This window comes from Schistocerca piceifrons, chromosome X (genome assembly GCF_021461385.2).
Source record: "Schistocerca piceifrons isolate TAMUIC-IGC-003096 chromosome X, iqSchPice1.1, whole genome shotgun sequence".
Classification (NCBI taxonomy): Eukaryota; Metazoa; Arthropoda; class Insecta; order Orthoptera; family Acrididae; genus Schistocerca; species Schistocerca piceifrons.
In genome coordinates this window covers 216,516,942-216,534,023 of record NC_060149.1, presented here as the reverse complement: position 1 = coordinate 216,534,023, position 17,082 = coordinate 216,516,942, and the positions used below count along the sequence as shown (strand labels likewise).

The following is a 17,082-nucleotide window of genomic DNA, read 5'->3' as shown; positions in this document are numbered from 1 at the left end:
TTCCAGAAGAACAAGGTGATGGCCTATGGCAATCTTCTATACCATATTGGATACAGCTGGTGTAAATGCTTTTGTTTTACTCCATCACAAAGAAGATGATGATGATGTGACTTGTTGAGAATGCCTCATTCAACTAGGAATAGAACTTTTAAGTGATCTTATGAAAAGAAGACTGGATTCTCCACTTCTAGAAAAGATGCCAGAAATTCGATTTATGATATTTTAGGAATGAATCCTAACAAGGCACCAGGAACATCCCAAGCCCACCAAGAGGCCTCTGCTACTAAATCTAAAATAAAACGGTGCTCAATGTGTCCATCTAAGAAAGATAGGAAAGCATCACGAGAGTGTGCCAGGTGTCGAGCACCATTATGCTTGGAATGTTCCAGACTTTTGCTCAAAGTGTTTAAGTGGTTTGGACAAATAAAAATACTTAATTTAACTGGTAAAAACAATAAATTATATAAAACCTGAGATTTTTAAGCAATTGCTATTTTTTACCATTTTCATAAATGAGGTACTTATGTCATTCGACTGAAAATGTTACCATTGAATCTTCCCAGAAGCTATGCCCACAGAAATCTTTATACTGTATTTGAACTTTTCTTTTGGGTTACAGCTTTGAAGAACAGTCCATTTTATTGTAAATGTTTAATTTCATTTATATAGGTTAATGTCTGTAGCTCATGAGTTTTGACACCAACATTGACAAATGTATGTTTTTCACTTTTTGTGCTTTCACTACTTCACTGTCTTTTTGTACAGTTTCTGAAAGAGATGACTAGAAATGATGAAAATAGTTTTTTTACTAGCATTAATACTACCATATTAAATAGTTAATATTTGAATTATATCAACTTTATTATTTTCTTCTAAAATCTGTTCAAAGTTTATCTCGGTCCCAAGGACCCAGGTGCGCCTCGTGCATTAACATTTTAGGATGTACCAGTTAGGGATTAATGACACACAGTTTGTTGTGCGTACTGTTATGGCATTCTGTCTCCCAAAGCTGAAAAACCCTGCAGCATAAGACAGAACACAGGTCATTTTCGGAGATGCCCATCTCCAGAAGCGGTTTCCGCATAGCCTGTTTGGCCAGGCTGTCAGCAAGTTCATTGCCTGGGATTCCGAGATGTCCTGGGGTACACACAAACACCACTGAATACCAAAGGATGGCGAGGGTAGCACTGGTTGATAGCTTGTAGGCTGCTCAAGGAGTAAATACACAGGAGAAATGACTCACCAGGACATGAGCGGATGTGCTCAAGAGCACAAAATATGGCCGCCAGCTCTGCAGTGAAAATCCTGCAGCCATATGGCAAGTAGTGCTGTTGAATATGTCGTCCATGAACATACGCAAAACCTACGTTACCATCAGCCATCGAGCCGTTGGTGTAAACCACTTCATGGCCCCTGTACATGTCGAGAATCAGGAGGAGGTGATAGCGGAGAGAGGCAGGGTTAAAGGAGTCCTTAGGGCCATGCAAAAGGTCCAGAATAATATGCAGCCTAGGTGTACACCATGGAGGTGTACATGGATGGACCTCGAGAAGAGGTGGTAATGGGAAGGACTCCAGTTCAGACAGAAGGGACCGGACGCGAACCACAATCCTAATTCCTGTGGGAGATGAACCGCTGTGGTTGGGAAAATGAGACAGTAATTTGGACGCACATGAGAACTATGAATGTGTGCAATGAAATTCATGAGCAGGTGTGCCCGCCTTACCTTCAATGGAGGGTCTCCGGCCTCCACCCGGGCACTGGTCACCGGGACTCGTTCTAAAAGCTCCCGTCACTGGGCGAACGCCACAGTGGTGCACTGGGTCAAGTAAACACAATGCTGAGAGCGCCATTGAACCCTAAACCAGACTCCCATACTCAACGCGGGATTGAACAAGGGCTCTGTAGAGCTGCAGCAGCTTAGAGCAATCTGTACTCCACTTGGTGTGGGTCAGGCAGAGGAGGGCATTGAGGTGCTGGCAGCACTTCCACTTAAGTTGATGACGGTGAGGCAGCCAAGCCAATTGGATGTCGAAAACCAGTCCTAAGAATTGATATGTCTCCATTACAGTGAGGGGATTGTCATTAAGGTAAAGTTCTGGTTCTGGATGAACGGTGCGATGTCGACAGAAATGCACGACACACGACTTCTGACACACGACTTCGTGGCTGAAAACTGGAGGCTGTGGGCTAGAGCACATGACTGCGCCTTATGACTGGCTCCCTGTAGGTGCCACTCAGCAACATCAGTACTGGAGGAGCAGTACAAAATGCAGAAGTCATCCGCATACAGAGAAGGTGAGACCGACAGCCCTACAGCTGCTGCTAGACCATTAATAGCCACTAAAAATAGAGATACATTCAATACGGAGCCCTGCGGAATGCCATTCTCCTGAATACAGGGGGAACTATGGGAGGCACCGACTTGGACACGGAGAGTATGGAGCGATAGGAACTGCTATCCCTGTGTTATCAGGGGGTTGCCACCAATTGGGTACATGATGGCCCCATCACAACGGACTGGCAACCATGCTGGATATTGGGCGCAGAGAAATGCAATACTGTCATGGGGGTGAAAGAGGGCAGGAGACAACGGAAGAAGATGACATAACCCGGAAAGTCTCCTCACCCAAACAGTTGAATTGCAGGTGGAGATGCAAAGCTGTGGCAAGAGGTTCAGGAGATCGAATCTAAGGGCACTATGGATAACGCATGCACCACGTAAGGCATCCTTCCTCATATTGCCTGCACTTCTATAGAATTTGGAAAGTGGCAGGTCAAACCATAAAGTGGGACCTGAACTTGTAGGGCTGAAAAGTGTGAGACTCCTTTCAGTTGCCTCGTACGAGAGGCAGGAATACCTCAGGCCTATTCTAACCCCTGGACCTACAAGAGGACAGGAAAAAAAAACGAAGTTTGTGGATAACATTCTAATGCTGTCAGAGATGGCAAAGGACTTTGAAGAGAAGCTGAAAAGAGAAAAGAAGTTTTAAGGTGAATAACAAAAGTAAAAAGAGGGTAATAGAATGTAGATGAACTAAATCAGACAATGGTGAAGGAATTATATTAGGAAGTATGATATTAACTGTAGTAGACGAGCTTTACTATTTGGGCAGTAAAATAGCTGACAATGGCCACAATAGAGAGAACATAAAATGAAAACTGGCCCAGGTAACAGTACCATGTACAGGTCACTTGCCAGGGTTACAACAAAATCGTCAACGGTAAGGAAAGCAGAGACAAAGACCAATAGTATGGTAGAAATGATGGGAGAGGCAGCCCTGCTCTTAGTGACATGCAAGTTGCAAATTAAAATCCAAACATCTCTGTTGCCAGATTGGGCAGTGTTTGATCAGTGTCTGTACCCCACGTTAGTCACTGCGGGAAATAACACTCAGACTTCGAATCATCTTTTTACCTCTCACAGACAAATCTTTAAAAACTGCTAAAATACGATAAGTATGAAGTGTGATGAGAACACCAATATTACTCCAGGTGGCCAATCCATCACTCCTGATAGGAGAGCAAGCAGACATTCAGTTTCTGGGGTACCATAATGTAAATACCAGCTGGGGGATCCAGAAAACCTTTGTAATGTGAAATTCAAATTTAAAAGGAAATATAAATTTGCAGTATGAACTCACTCTGCAAAGTGGGAAAATCAAGCAAATGACGAAACTTTCTGAACAGCAATAACATCCTGCAAGCAGCCATCAAAGAAACAAGCTACACTTATCACCTAACAATGGATCACAAACACTATTTTGAATGCAAGCTGGCAGTTAGACTTTACAACACAAATCTCAGAATTTGACATTCCTTTCAGATGTGACATGCTGAGGCAATGGATAAGTAAATAAAGTTTCTGCCAATGTGATTTCAATGAAAGGAATTATTCTTATTATCACTATTTCCTGATGATCAAGTTGTGACTACTGATAGCAAGAACACACTCCAAGGAGCTGTTCAAAATTTTATCTGCAACAGCTAATTACATACTATATTAGCATCTTCAAAGAAAACAAAATTTATGTCTTTCAGGGGTCAGGAGCCAATCCCCAACAAAATAATAATAAATGATCAGAAAACAAAAAGTGTGGAGTTGAAAAGTCCTTAGGAAATACTATCTCATTCAAGTCAGAAATGGACAAACGAAAGGAAGTAAAAATATTTAATTACATTAGTGGAACAATCTATAAAACCCTCAGAACTAAAGTAAGGAAAGAACTCTACTTATGTTCTACAAGAGGATGACAGTACCAAGGGTGAAACCAGTCATATACTGCAACAAAAATAAATGAACAAAGAATACAAGAATCGGATATGTGATACCTAAGAAGAAGAGTAGCTGGGTACACACTAACTGACAGGACAAGGAATGCTGACATCAGAGAAAAACTGGGAGTGGAAAGCTTAAATGGGCACTTATGGAATACAGGAGCGACTAGAAGGACCGAATACAGGAGCGACTAGAAGGACCATGCCACAAGAATGGATGATGACAGAATACCGAAATTAATGATGAATTTTTACCCAGTCTGTAGAAAATCTTTAGGTAGGCTTAGGCAAAGCCTAAGACATGCAGAAAGAAGAAGAGGATTCCAGAGTTTTAGGAACAACCTGTTCAGTTCACAAAGGTATAACCCAAAATGTTGTTGATTCGCAATACTTGAATGAAACACCCTTTAGTTTTTAACATTTAAATGCAAGAATAAATAATATACAATATTCAACTCCCATGCACCAACAAATGACAAGAAGAAGAAACAAGAAAAAGTACAAAACTTATGGGAAATTACAGAAAACAGGCTGTCAGAAGTTCATAGAAACAATATAATAATCATGAGGGACTTCAATGCCGAACTGGGTACAGAGAAATCATTCTGAAAAGGTATTGGAAACCATCCTGCTCACATGACAACTAATACAAATGACTCAAGATAGCAGAGATATGCAAGTCAGTCACTCTTATAATCAAAACCCTCCTACAAAGCAAAAACATCAGTATCACGAAAGCCCAAATTGGCAGAGTTCCAACCACCTCCATGTATAATTTTCATTAAATCAAGAGTCAAGAGAGGAATGGAAGCTGATTTAAGTTCACTATCCAACTAAGATCAACATGAGACTTAATCCAAAACTAAGTCATAAAACGAACTAGCTGGCATGTTCCACAGTCATGAGAATCATCTCATTTTTTGGATCTACAGAACAAAAACTGAATCTAATCTAATAATAAGAATCTCTATTAGCCGTTCAGTATTTTCTTATACAACAGGCTTCATCAATGAATTCAATTGCAGTATAAAGATGGTTAGAGACTTAGTAATGAAACTTTGAAGGAAAAGGAATGTGATTTTTCAAAAGATGCTGAAAGAAGTGTATACTAATGCTAACAACTTTACAGAAACAAAGATAATGCATTAGAAATAGCTCCAGGGCACAAGCAAAGCAAGATAAAATTATTTTGGCACAAAAGACATGCTTTGAAGAGGAGTAACTTATAACTATAAAAGAACACTTTAAGAACTATAATACAACAGATTATTAGAAAACATTCAACGAACAGCCTACAAAAAATGTCAGGTCCAATCAAGAATGAAGATGTCAATGAGTTGGGAGATCAAATAATGAAATATACTCATTCTACCCAACAACAACACATTAGATCACGAAAATGTGTGTTACACTCTGTGGACATCTACAGAGAACAAAGGAAGACAGATTAATAAAGCAGATACAAACACACACTACCTAAACAGGAAAACAGACAAAGGAAATGGGTGAGAAGACAACAAAAAGTCTTACACTTGGATCAGAACAACAAAGTGACTGACATCTAGTTCTTTACAGGACAGCTGCCACTGAACAAGTATGCACTGTGCGAGTTTTGTCCCACCTTTTTTCTTGTACACAGCTGTCATATAGCTCTACTCTCAAAGCTGCTGGCTACCAGTCAGCTACAGGTGACAGCTGTGGCCTGTAATATAACTGTTATATGTTCTGATACATCTTGTTTCTTGTGGAGTACTTTTCTTTTACAGAATATGTTAAGTTAACTGTGAAATTGCTAAGGAGAATGATAACACTATTATGATCCTACAAAACAAGCTCAACACTCCATGTTAACGGGCAATGTGCGAATGTATCAGTATGGAACTGCACACATGCTGCTACCACAGCATTACTCCATTTGCATGAAATGGTGAACTCACAAATCCCTCCATTCCATACTCAACTGTCCATCACTCTGTTATGCTTATCCAAGTACAGATGACATACAGACTCATTAGGGGACGTCGCTCAACAAAGAAAAGTTAAGACTACAAGTCAAGAAATTCCAAGTTTTTCAGGAGGCTAAAACAAACAGAATAACAACTGGTGGGTCATTCCACACCAAGTGGTCCAGGGAAAAAATATTGGTAGCTTGACCATCTCAGAAAAAAAACTGATATTTGCTGGGTGAATTCCCTAATGTTTAGTGGACTCAAAAGTATTTTTAAAAGTTTTTTCTTGTAAATAAAAAGCATTTAGTTCAGCACACACTGCTCTACAAATTAAAACCATTATCACTGAGCTGAACGTATCCCTTAACATAATAGCCCAAATTTATGGTCACACATTAAAAAAAATCCATTTTTGAACACCACTTTCCACAGAAGGAGTAATTTCTAAGCCTTAATATCTTTTGTGCTATTACACTATAAGTACAGTTACTTTTTTATGGAGTATCAAATGTGAGAAGCTTACACATAAAAATACACTATTTTAAAAAACAGATTTTTTAATTTTGTGGCCTGCAACATCTTTGTTTGGGACCAGATAAAAATCTGAAATTACATACTTAAGTATAAATTTCAACTTTGAGATTCAGTTGGAAATTATGAAAAAAAATTACAAACATGAGTCAAAAACACATTTTTTAACCTCTGCAATAAAGTACACCAATTATATAATTTAAACACATATAGTGATATTTTTTATTGAAAATAACCCATCTAACTATATCATCTTGTTTGTTTTTACTACATTATTCATTTAATATCCGACATATTTCTTCATTAGGTCTGGGCATTTGGTTAAAAGTTTGCTCCTCACGGTTGTAAATTCCAGGGGAGACAACTTGTTCAGGTCATTTTAAACTGGCATCCAAACTTCATCCTTCTCAAATTTTTTTATGAGGTCCTTGGTTCTGGTGGATGGCAAAATGTGACATGCACATCTTGGCTTTGACAATCAATATCATCAACTTTGGCAATCCACAACTGCTCATTGTAAACACAAGTCACTATGTCTTTATTGTGAAGTGTCAGTGACACTAGTTTTCCACACTGACGAAGATCACTATCAGGAGATGCTGATGTGATCTTACACTTTAGCAAGCTGTGTGATGAGGGTAAAAAACAATGAAAAGATCGCACACCTTTACTCTTCTGACAGACGTTAAGCTTTCCTTCAAGACACTGGTATGGAATTCTTGTATTTCCTCATGTTTTACAAAAATGTAGGTAATCCCTTTTTCATGTTCTTTCCAGAATTTAAAGATTTCTTGAAATGCTATGTCTGTTGCACATTAGTTTATGTAACAGCTCACTTTGTTGCACCTCCAACACCGTCACGTTTTCTTCTCACGACGTGATGTGAAATAGTGCTGTTTCACATCAAGTCCAAAGTCTTCTTTGTGAAAGGAAGTGCTAATAATTTCTTTTGTTTATATTGGCCTGCAGCACCAACAGAGAAGTAATTCAGTTTGTGAATTGCTGAGGAAAAGCATGCACTTCCGTAGTGTTGTGTTCCAGGTGGTCACTTATGACACAAAAACTGTGGTTCTTTAGTTTATCTTTATAACAGAACACAAATGGATGAACTGTAGCCTGTTTGTTTACCCAGTGGTGCCCTTGTACTTTGTCTTGAACAACAAAGGAATAGTTTTCCAGAAAGTAAGCAAGAACTAGGCATTCATAAACTGCCAAGGTTGGTTTTTGTCTTTGATGAACTTACCTTGTTCTTTGGCAATAAAATGTTGCATTTCTAGATTTTAAAGGTTAGTTTCTGATGCTTCAAAAATTCTTCTTGTGGTTTTATGATTGTCACCACTTCCATTTTGTCTTGTGTCACTCACTGTTTGTATTCTATACTGCCAGGCATCAAATCATCTTTTTCTGATGATTCAAATATTTCAAGTAAAGCTTGTTTACCTGGACAGTTTAGATATCATCCCATGATCATTGTATCTGACAATATCACATACCAGAACGTCCTAAGGTTTTTACAGCCAATCAGTTAAGTTAGTTACTTGTTCCATGGATCATTTTGCATAATAGAATGTAATGATCTGGAGAAAGCCATTTTACCTACAAATCACAAATTAATTTGTTACATTCTGAACATTCCTACATTTTTTCCAAAATAAAAAAAAATATATAGATGTACTGTGTACCACCTTTTACACATTACAGTAATAGAAATTCTTATATGGAATAGGAGGAGATGTCAAGGAGAAACTTCCTCAGTTTGTTTTCCAACTTTACTTTGCTGTCTTGCTAGACATTTTATATCATAGAGTAAGTAATCAAAACTTTCTGTTGCAGCATTATGCACCCATTTTTGTGACAAAGACAACCTTAATGTGGATTAGTGAATGTGATTTTTCATTATGTACACCATTGTTCCTTTTGAACTGCAGTGGATTACTTACAACTTCACGAGGGAATAAACATACTGTCTAGGAAAGAAGATTGGGTTTGACGTCCTGTTAACAAGGTCATTATAAATGAGAGCACAAGCTAGGATTGCATCAAGGGTGGGGAAGGAAATTGGTTGTGCCCTTTCAAAGGACCCATCCCAGCATTTACCTGGAGTGATCTAGGGAAATAATGGAAAACAAATCTGGATGGTCGGACACAGGTTTGAACCATCATCCTTCAGAATCCGAGTCCAGTGTGCTAACCACTGCAACACCTTGCTCAGTAAATATACTGTGAAACAATACTCAGAATGCCCAACTCCTTAAACAGATGTCTACAAGATAATCATGGGTGAGCAACACATATTATTCTTACAGCACATTTTTGAGCAATGAAGACTTACTTTCTTAAAGATGATTTACTTCAAGACAATTCCATATAACTGAATGAAAATATGCAAAATGTAAACTTACTGATTTGTCCCTCCCCAAGATTTGCAATGATTCTAAGTGGAAATGTGGCTGAACTAATACTGGTTGAATTATTAAATACAACTTTCTGCATTCTTTTGGTTAGGCATGACATTTTCCATTGGTTGGCTATGCCATCAATCCCACAAAACTTCAATTTATCCAGGAGAATACTGTGGCTCACACAATCAAATGTCTTAGACAGGTCACTGATAATAGCAACTGGCACTTATTTAATGCTTGTAAAATCTGGTGAACGAACATGTAAATAGCATCCTCAGTACAGCAACCCTTCTGAAACATATAAACTGTGACTTGCTAAGGATAAATTGTTGCCAAGGAGAGATACTATTCTACAATACATCACCTTCTCAAAAATTTTGGAAATGATGTCCACAGTGAAACATGTCGGTAGTTATTGATATGTCAATTATCAGGTTTCTTAGAGGGAGGTTTAACAATGGCGCACTTCAATCTTTCTGGAAAAGTGCCTTGAGTTAGTGTTGCATTACATATTTTGGATAAGACTGGGCTTATTATATGGGAACAAACCTGTAGTACTCTATTGGAAACACCATTTCTGAGAGAATGTATTATTTTCTTAATTTCAGAAGAAGTTGCTGAAACATTCATATGACTGAATTTTATGAAAGTTACTTTTTCAACATACTGCTGTGATTTTTCTCTTTAACTGTTTGTCCTTACGCTTTCTATTACATTTAAGAAATGATAATTAAATATGTCTGCCATCTGTGTCATCATTTATAGCCCTTCCATTCAGTTCAATAGTGATGAAATCCTGTTCTGTGGCTGGTTGTCCAATCTATCATTTCACAACATTCCATGTAGCCTTAAGTCTGTTGTCAGAATTACTGATTTCTGACATAATGTGCATGTTCCTCAATTCTTAATAACCTTCCTTAGTAATTTTGATTAGTTTTTGTAGTATGCACCTACTTGTTCTTGCCAAAAGATATGTTTCTCTTTTCATTCCACAAGATACTTTATACCCTCTAGTAATTCCATGGTTTTTTACATGGATGTATCATGTCCTTTCTGATTAGCTTACGGGGAAAGCTATTTTTAAATAATGATATAAAATTATCATGGAATAATTTCACTTCTATGATAGCATTTGGCTTGTAATAAATTTCATCCAATTTTATCTCCTGAGATTCTTAAAAGCACTTGCCCTGGAGTCATTAATCATTCTGACTGACTTCCACTGAGGAGTATCCATACTGTAAGGCACTATTATTTATCATTAACTGTGCATCATGATCAGAGAGAGCATTTGTTACTAGGTAAAGAGTTATTTTCTAGCTTTGAAATTCACCAAAGAAAACATTATCAATTAGGGTCCTACTGTCTTTATCCACCCGTGTTGGAAAGTTAATTACCGTGATCAAACTGTAGTGTCCAAATAAGGTCTCCAGATCATTTTTCCTATCAGAATCCCTTAGAAAATTTACTCTGAAATCATCAGACTATTAACTGCTTGCTGATGTCCAACAGATAGCAAACTCCAAGATAAGCTCCACCTATCATCAAATTTACACTCTAGTACTACAAACACAAACGTTATTGGTGCCAGACACTCCTGCAAGAACACACCATTTTGGTCTCCACTCAAAAAAATTTGATCTTCCAATTTTAATGTCAGGATCTTCATTTTTGAATTCAGTGAACAGGTCATTTAAATTACACGATAGTAACCTTTGTCTTTGAATTTTAGTACTGTTTTCTTTCACAGTAACAGGATCTTTCTTGCCAGGCATCGAACGGCTGTTACTGTCATCTTCATAAAAGCTAATAACATTTAGAAACATTTTCACATATCAAATTACACATTTTTTTTTCTTTTTTAATGCAGGTAAAGTTCCATGTTCTTTTACTGAATGCCTTGCTAATTTAATGAACCATTCAGACACATTAAATTCATCACTAGCTTTTGCTCGATTCCAAGAATTTGGCAGTAAACTGATAACTTTATCCTCTTTGTTTGAAATAAGGCATTTAGTTTTTAGCACTCCTATCAAATTATCATATTTAGTTGGTGAATTTCTATCTGGTTTAGTACAAATTTGATTTTGAAATGAAATTTCCAAATTATTTTTGACTGCAGTTTCCATTTTCTCAGTTTTTGCATTCAAGGCAAAAAGGTCTTCTTTCTTTCATTTATTTTTGTAATTTTATGAGCAGGCAATACACCTATTTCAAAAGCTGAATCTGTTTTTTTCATAGTTTCTGATAATTTGTAAAATTCTTTATACGGACCTTCACTGGATGGAAGGATTTTCCTAGTATTGAATCAATAAAAGGGCTGTCATTTTTACAATAATGATCAAACATTACTTCTCTCAGACCTTTTGTTATCAGCTTCTTATGTTTCTCAAAAGGGTCAAAACAACACTGGCCAAAAGGTGACAAATTATTATTATTATTATTATTTTACATATTTCATTTCATGGTATTTTAAAGTTGATTTACACTTTGAGCCAACTCTCAAGTACAACAGTTTTTCTTCTTCACTGTAATCTTCAATTAAATTAATATCTAAAGGAAACATATGCTTCATTAATAAGAACACCAATAGAACACACAGACTCCCCATACTTCAAGAGCTCATAGTTAACAGAGTATGAGTGGACAGATGACAACACACAGACTTTGTACAGGCTCAAAGACAAGCCTGTACGACTTACAGATGCTGTCTGCTGGAACTTTCAGAAGAGGATTGTCTCAAGAAATAACTATCAGTTACTTTAATATGCTGTATTGAAATTATATAATTGATATACTTTATTCCATTAGCCTAGATATCATAGACATCGAACAACGTATTTTGAGACATATTTGCAATTTTTTTCATAGCTTCCAACTGAAACTCAAAGTTGAAGTTGATACTGAAATCTGATGGCATAAAAGTCGGCTCTAGTGCAGCAGGGGATACAACCCGTCGGCTTTGGACAATGACGTCACAAGTCGCCAGAGAGCAGTTTACCATTTTCGCTTTTGCTGTTATGTTTCAGTTTCGTTTTTTTTACAGATTGCTTAATAAAGTGGATCTGTTTATTCTATCACTTGAGATTTTTTTTTTTTTTTAAAAACCAAAAAACACTTATCAGCCACTGAAGGGAGCTACAACACTAAGAAGAATCGCTTCTCGATTGGCGACTTGTGACGTCATTGTCCAAAGCCGACAGGTTGTATCCCCTGCTACACTAGTCCCTAAAAGTCTATTAAATGTGTAATTTTCAGATTTCTATGTAGTCTCCCACCAAAGAGAGTGCAGGCTAAAAAATGAAAAATCCAAAAACTCTTTCTTAAAAAAGTGTTTCTTTTTAAGTGTATGCTTCTCACCATTGGTACTCTATAGAAAGTAACTATACTATACAATGTTAGAGCAGAATCAGTATTACTCTATGTGAAAAACTAACGTTCAAAAATTGAGTTTTTTTAGTATGTAACCAATAACTATGAGCTTCTAAAAATGTATTAAGAAATACTGTCACCTAGGTGATAAAACTTTTAATATGTAGGTCAGAGTTTGCTGAGCTAAATGCTTTTTTTAATGGCCATTTTTAAATGACGAACAATAAAAAAATTTAAGTTCGCTAAACCCTAGAGAATTCACCCAGCAAATATTAATTTTTTTTCTGATATGGTCAAGCAACCTGTGCTGGACCATTTGGACACTGGTGTGAAATGGTCAAATGAGAGGAAAAGAGCTCACACTGGGAAAACAGAAGAGTTTTGGAGGAGGATGAAGGAAACAAGAAATACATATTTAACTTGGCATGATTGTTAGTTAGCCCATAACAAAATAAAAAAAATTAAGGAAGGGAAATAGCCTAAGTGTTAGGCAGTCTTAATAAAGAGTTCAGACAAGAGAATACAAGCTTTTGAAATGCACATTAATGAACAATATTGATGATTAGATTGGTAAATCAAATAACTAATTAGGTATCGCATCAAATTCAGGAAAGAAGAAATTTGTGGCATACCTTAACTACAAGCAGGGATTGGTTGACAGGACACATCCTGGAGAATCAAGTAATAGTCAATTAGGTGAAGTACGGAAGTATGGACAGTAGGTAACAATTGCAGTGTGATATCAAGGGTTGTATACATTTAGAATGTTCAAATGGATGTGGGTTTCAGTAGTTACACAGATATGGTGAGCCCTGCATAGGACAGAACTGGTACACCTCTACCTATCTGTGAATTCTTTATGTTCATCAATAATGTCCACTTAATTGAAAACGTGTACACTCCTGTTAGTATAGCATTTCATTAGTTTTCCCCTTCTGTTGCAATTCTGTACATTTGAGTGTTTCAGCTACAAGTAAAACATAAACCTTAAAGTAAGAAATATATAGAACACATGCAGCTATTTTACAGCTCCTGCCAAAGAAAAAACACCATTTAAAAATAAAAAAGTGTAAGTACAGATGAGGTCATTTGCAACACCAAACTATTGCAACTTTTGTTAAAATAGACCATATGAATATTTATGGCACATATATCAGATTTTTTGCTACTGTTAAGTGAATATGTTGTGTATCTCCATTTTTAGAGAAACAGTACAGTGTGAATAGTACCTCACAAGCAAAACTTAAATGCAAACTTCACCACTGTACTTTATTTGCATGTGCAGACACAATGCCTACACAATCTTCGATTTTACTTCCGTATTTCTACTTTCAGAACAGGTGGGCAATAATTTTGTCAGTGAGACAATTATTCTAAGAAAAATAATGAAAGCGAATGTGAAATCTAAACACAACAATGGCTACTTGTCTACTAGCCACCGAGCAATTGCTACATGGGAAACCTTCTAGTCAGTCAGTCTCATGTTCCATGGTTCATGTGGATGATAAATAGCAATGATGGGGAATGAGTCACTTGACATTCATATCACAAATTATTTTGTAAATATTGTTACATGCTGATCAATTACAAGTTTTTTATTCATTTATTTTAAGAAAGTGGGCCCTCAGATGTTGGTTAGTAATTTCAGCCTACCATCTTTTACACATCACAATAATTTAAATTCTTCAATGGAATAAAGGGAGTTGTCAAGATGAACCTTTTCCAATTTGTTTTCAAATTTAACACTGCTGTCCATCAGACATTTTATAAAACTGGGTAAGTGATCAAAAATTTTGGTTGCAGGATTGTGCAACCCTTTTTGCGCTAAAGACAAGCTTAATGTGGCGTAACGAATATAACTTCTTTTTGGTATTGTAATTACGTAAACTATTGTTCCTTTTGAACGTTAATGTATTATTTACAATAAACATCACGAGGTAATACGCATACTATGAAACAAGTCAAAACTCTCAACTCCTTTTTGAGCAATAAAGACGCTCTTTCTTATAGATGAGTAACCCCAGAACAGTGGTAGCTGCTGAAAATACCTCCGACTCAACATTCGTTAATGTCAAATTACATCCATATTCCATACAATAATAAGCTAGCGCAGAAACTATTTGCAAATCGTTCATCATACGTGCATGTACTGTTAGTCTGATAGAATTAATAGATGTAACTCCTAGATTTTTTTTTACCTTTTAAAATCCCTCATCAACCTCCGCCTTGCAGGTGTAGACATATCTAGTACCTATAACAGAAGTCTATCAATTACAAATACTTCCTACACCGTTTCTCCACAACGTGAACTCATAAACTGACAGTATTTCATGTCATTTGTTTACGGGTTCACAACAACCACACTACTCTGTCGCCATGGTTCGCTATAATAACAACAGTACTGCCAACACCATGTAGCGAATTTACGTAATGTTACCGTTCCGTCTATCTCCACCGTTTGATGGCGACGTCGCTTGACGTTGATTAATTAAATTTCCGTTAATGTCTAGTGTGAATTGCGATGAGTTCGAGGCGTGTGTGTATGTGTGTGTGAGAGTGCGATGAATCTCTGGGTTATCAATGCTCTTACAAAAAGAGTTTTAGAGACAATGTGGTTAAAATGTCTAAAACTCTACATACAGTGTACAGTATAATCCCAATTGAAATCGCGTTCACTTTCTCCTACTCCCACTCACGTCCACGCGCACATAAACACTGTCACTCAAAAAGTAAAAGACAATAATTTTGGTAATTGTTTTCATACTTTTTAATGTAGATGATATAATGACACATCATCTGGCTATTCACTTACGTAGTACATTGATGATCTGCCCACCGACATAATAAATTACAAACTGCTCGCTAGTATTTTAGAGAACAAGTCGGATATTTCACAGAAATTAAAATTTGTATCACATTCGCCACGTTGTTACCTAAAACAAAGGGTAGATCTCCAAGGAAATTACTCTGCCTGTTCTCTGATGCAGACATCAAAGGGTCCTTTGACTGGAGTAATAAGCCACAGTTGAAGAGCAGACTATGGTCTTATTGTACCCCGTTCGTAGATGAATGAGAAAGATGTCATCTTGTCTTTGAGGCCGATGCAGATGAGCTACAGCCAAGTTCTTGACTTTACTTGTAACCACTCATTATTCTTCAACACTATCCATTCTTCTTTCCATCTAAACATGACTCAACATCCTGGTGATAGCACGCAGGGTTTGCGATAGCAAATTCAACCAGTAGGTTATTAGCACATATCTCCTTGGCTGATACATCTGCTGATTTGTTGTCCCACATTCCCATGTGCTACGGTAGCCAGAAGGACAAAACTACTGCCTGTATCATTATTAAATGGAGAAAGTAGTCTTGTAAATTCCAGATTATGTTATTTTCTGGATAAATGTGTTGTATAAATTGAAGAACACTTAAAGATTTGGAGCAGATGACAAACTAATCAGCACAAATTCACCGATGAAGTTCCAGTGAGACTGAATATAAATGGCATTAAATTTTGTAAATTCATTTGATAAGTCAGTGTTGACGACACACACCAGGAAAGCCATAGAGCAGCCAGTGTGGGTCTCCTTGCTTACACCCATCTGTGAGCGCTGTTATTTAGTTGCAGTACTCATTCGAAATTTCATAAAACATCTAATTAAAAACATATGTAGTAGTGCACACTTTCTGTACCTTACTACATCTAAAATTACTCTGGACCTCTTCACTAACCAGACTGGCAGTCGTCTGCAACTCTAGGTTTGGACAAGTACTTATCCTAAGCAAAATGCTAGGTAATACCTTAAGCAGATCACATAGTACTTTGATGAACATGAAATGTTTGTGAATATTGGTCCTGTAGTAGGATGAGCAATAGTTTGGTATGCTGGTGATTCTGGGAAAGTGAGAATCCTTATACTCTTAATGCACCATCATGGAATTCCACCAGGTGATGACAGGGCCCTACCCTCAGCCCAGATGGTGAGTGTGGGGTTCATCCTGTGGGTACCTGTTACCAGACTGGACCCATCAAGTCAGATAGCTTCACCTATCTTGGGACAAGTAGGTCTCACTAATATACACACTTCGCACCTATAATATAGCTAAGATCACACAAAAGCATTATAAAACTGGAGTGGTTTTGCTTTGTCTGCTCCCAAAGACCTGTGGCTAAAACACATCAAGACGTTTAGTACTTTCAAGGTCCTTATTTTCATACTCTTGTGGTTCATTAACATGACAGCCTAGAATAAAATGTGAGAACCACCAACATAACCAAAATTTGGAAATGCTGAAGATTGTCCCACTTTTGCATATCCAGTTGACTGAAACTCTGACAAGTTTAGCTAAAGTCAACAAATATACATTTACACTGATAAACTGAAACTTTATGATCCTGCCCACCATCATGTTGGATACCACCTGGTGGCGTTTTGGGTACATGATGAGGTAACAAAAGTATGTAAGTGGACCAGACATGGTCGGGGGATCACTCTAGCGGAGATATGTACTGGAAATGGGGAAATCCATTGAGATAAGTAACTTTGACA

At 37.2% G+C, this 17,082-nt stretch overlaps 1 protein-coding gene across 2 annotated transcripts in view; it reads right to left on the bottom strand.

Moving 5' to 3' along the window:
- Nucleotides 1-14,981, bottom strand: part of LOC124721859 (ubiquitin-conjugating enzyme E2-17 kDa) — an 84,289-nt gene extending 69,308 nt beyond the window's left edge. Inside the window, exon 1 of one of the 2 annotated variants that reach the window (XM_047246994.1) lies at nt 14,731-14,981. In XM_047246994.1, coding sequence (XP_047102950.1) covers nt 14,731-14,774 — 44 coding nt within the window. In that variant the 5' untranslated portion in view covers nt 14,775-14,981. The remainder of the gene's footprint in view (nt 1-14,730) is intronic. The other variant, XM_047246995.1, reaches the window with a different exon arrangement.
- Nucleotides 14,982-17,082: the final 2,101 nt, after the last annotated feature.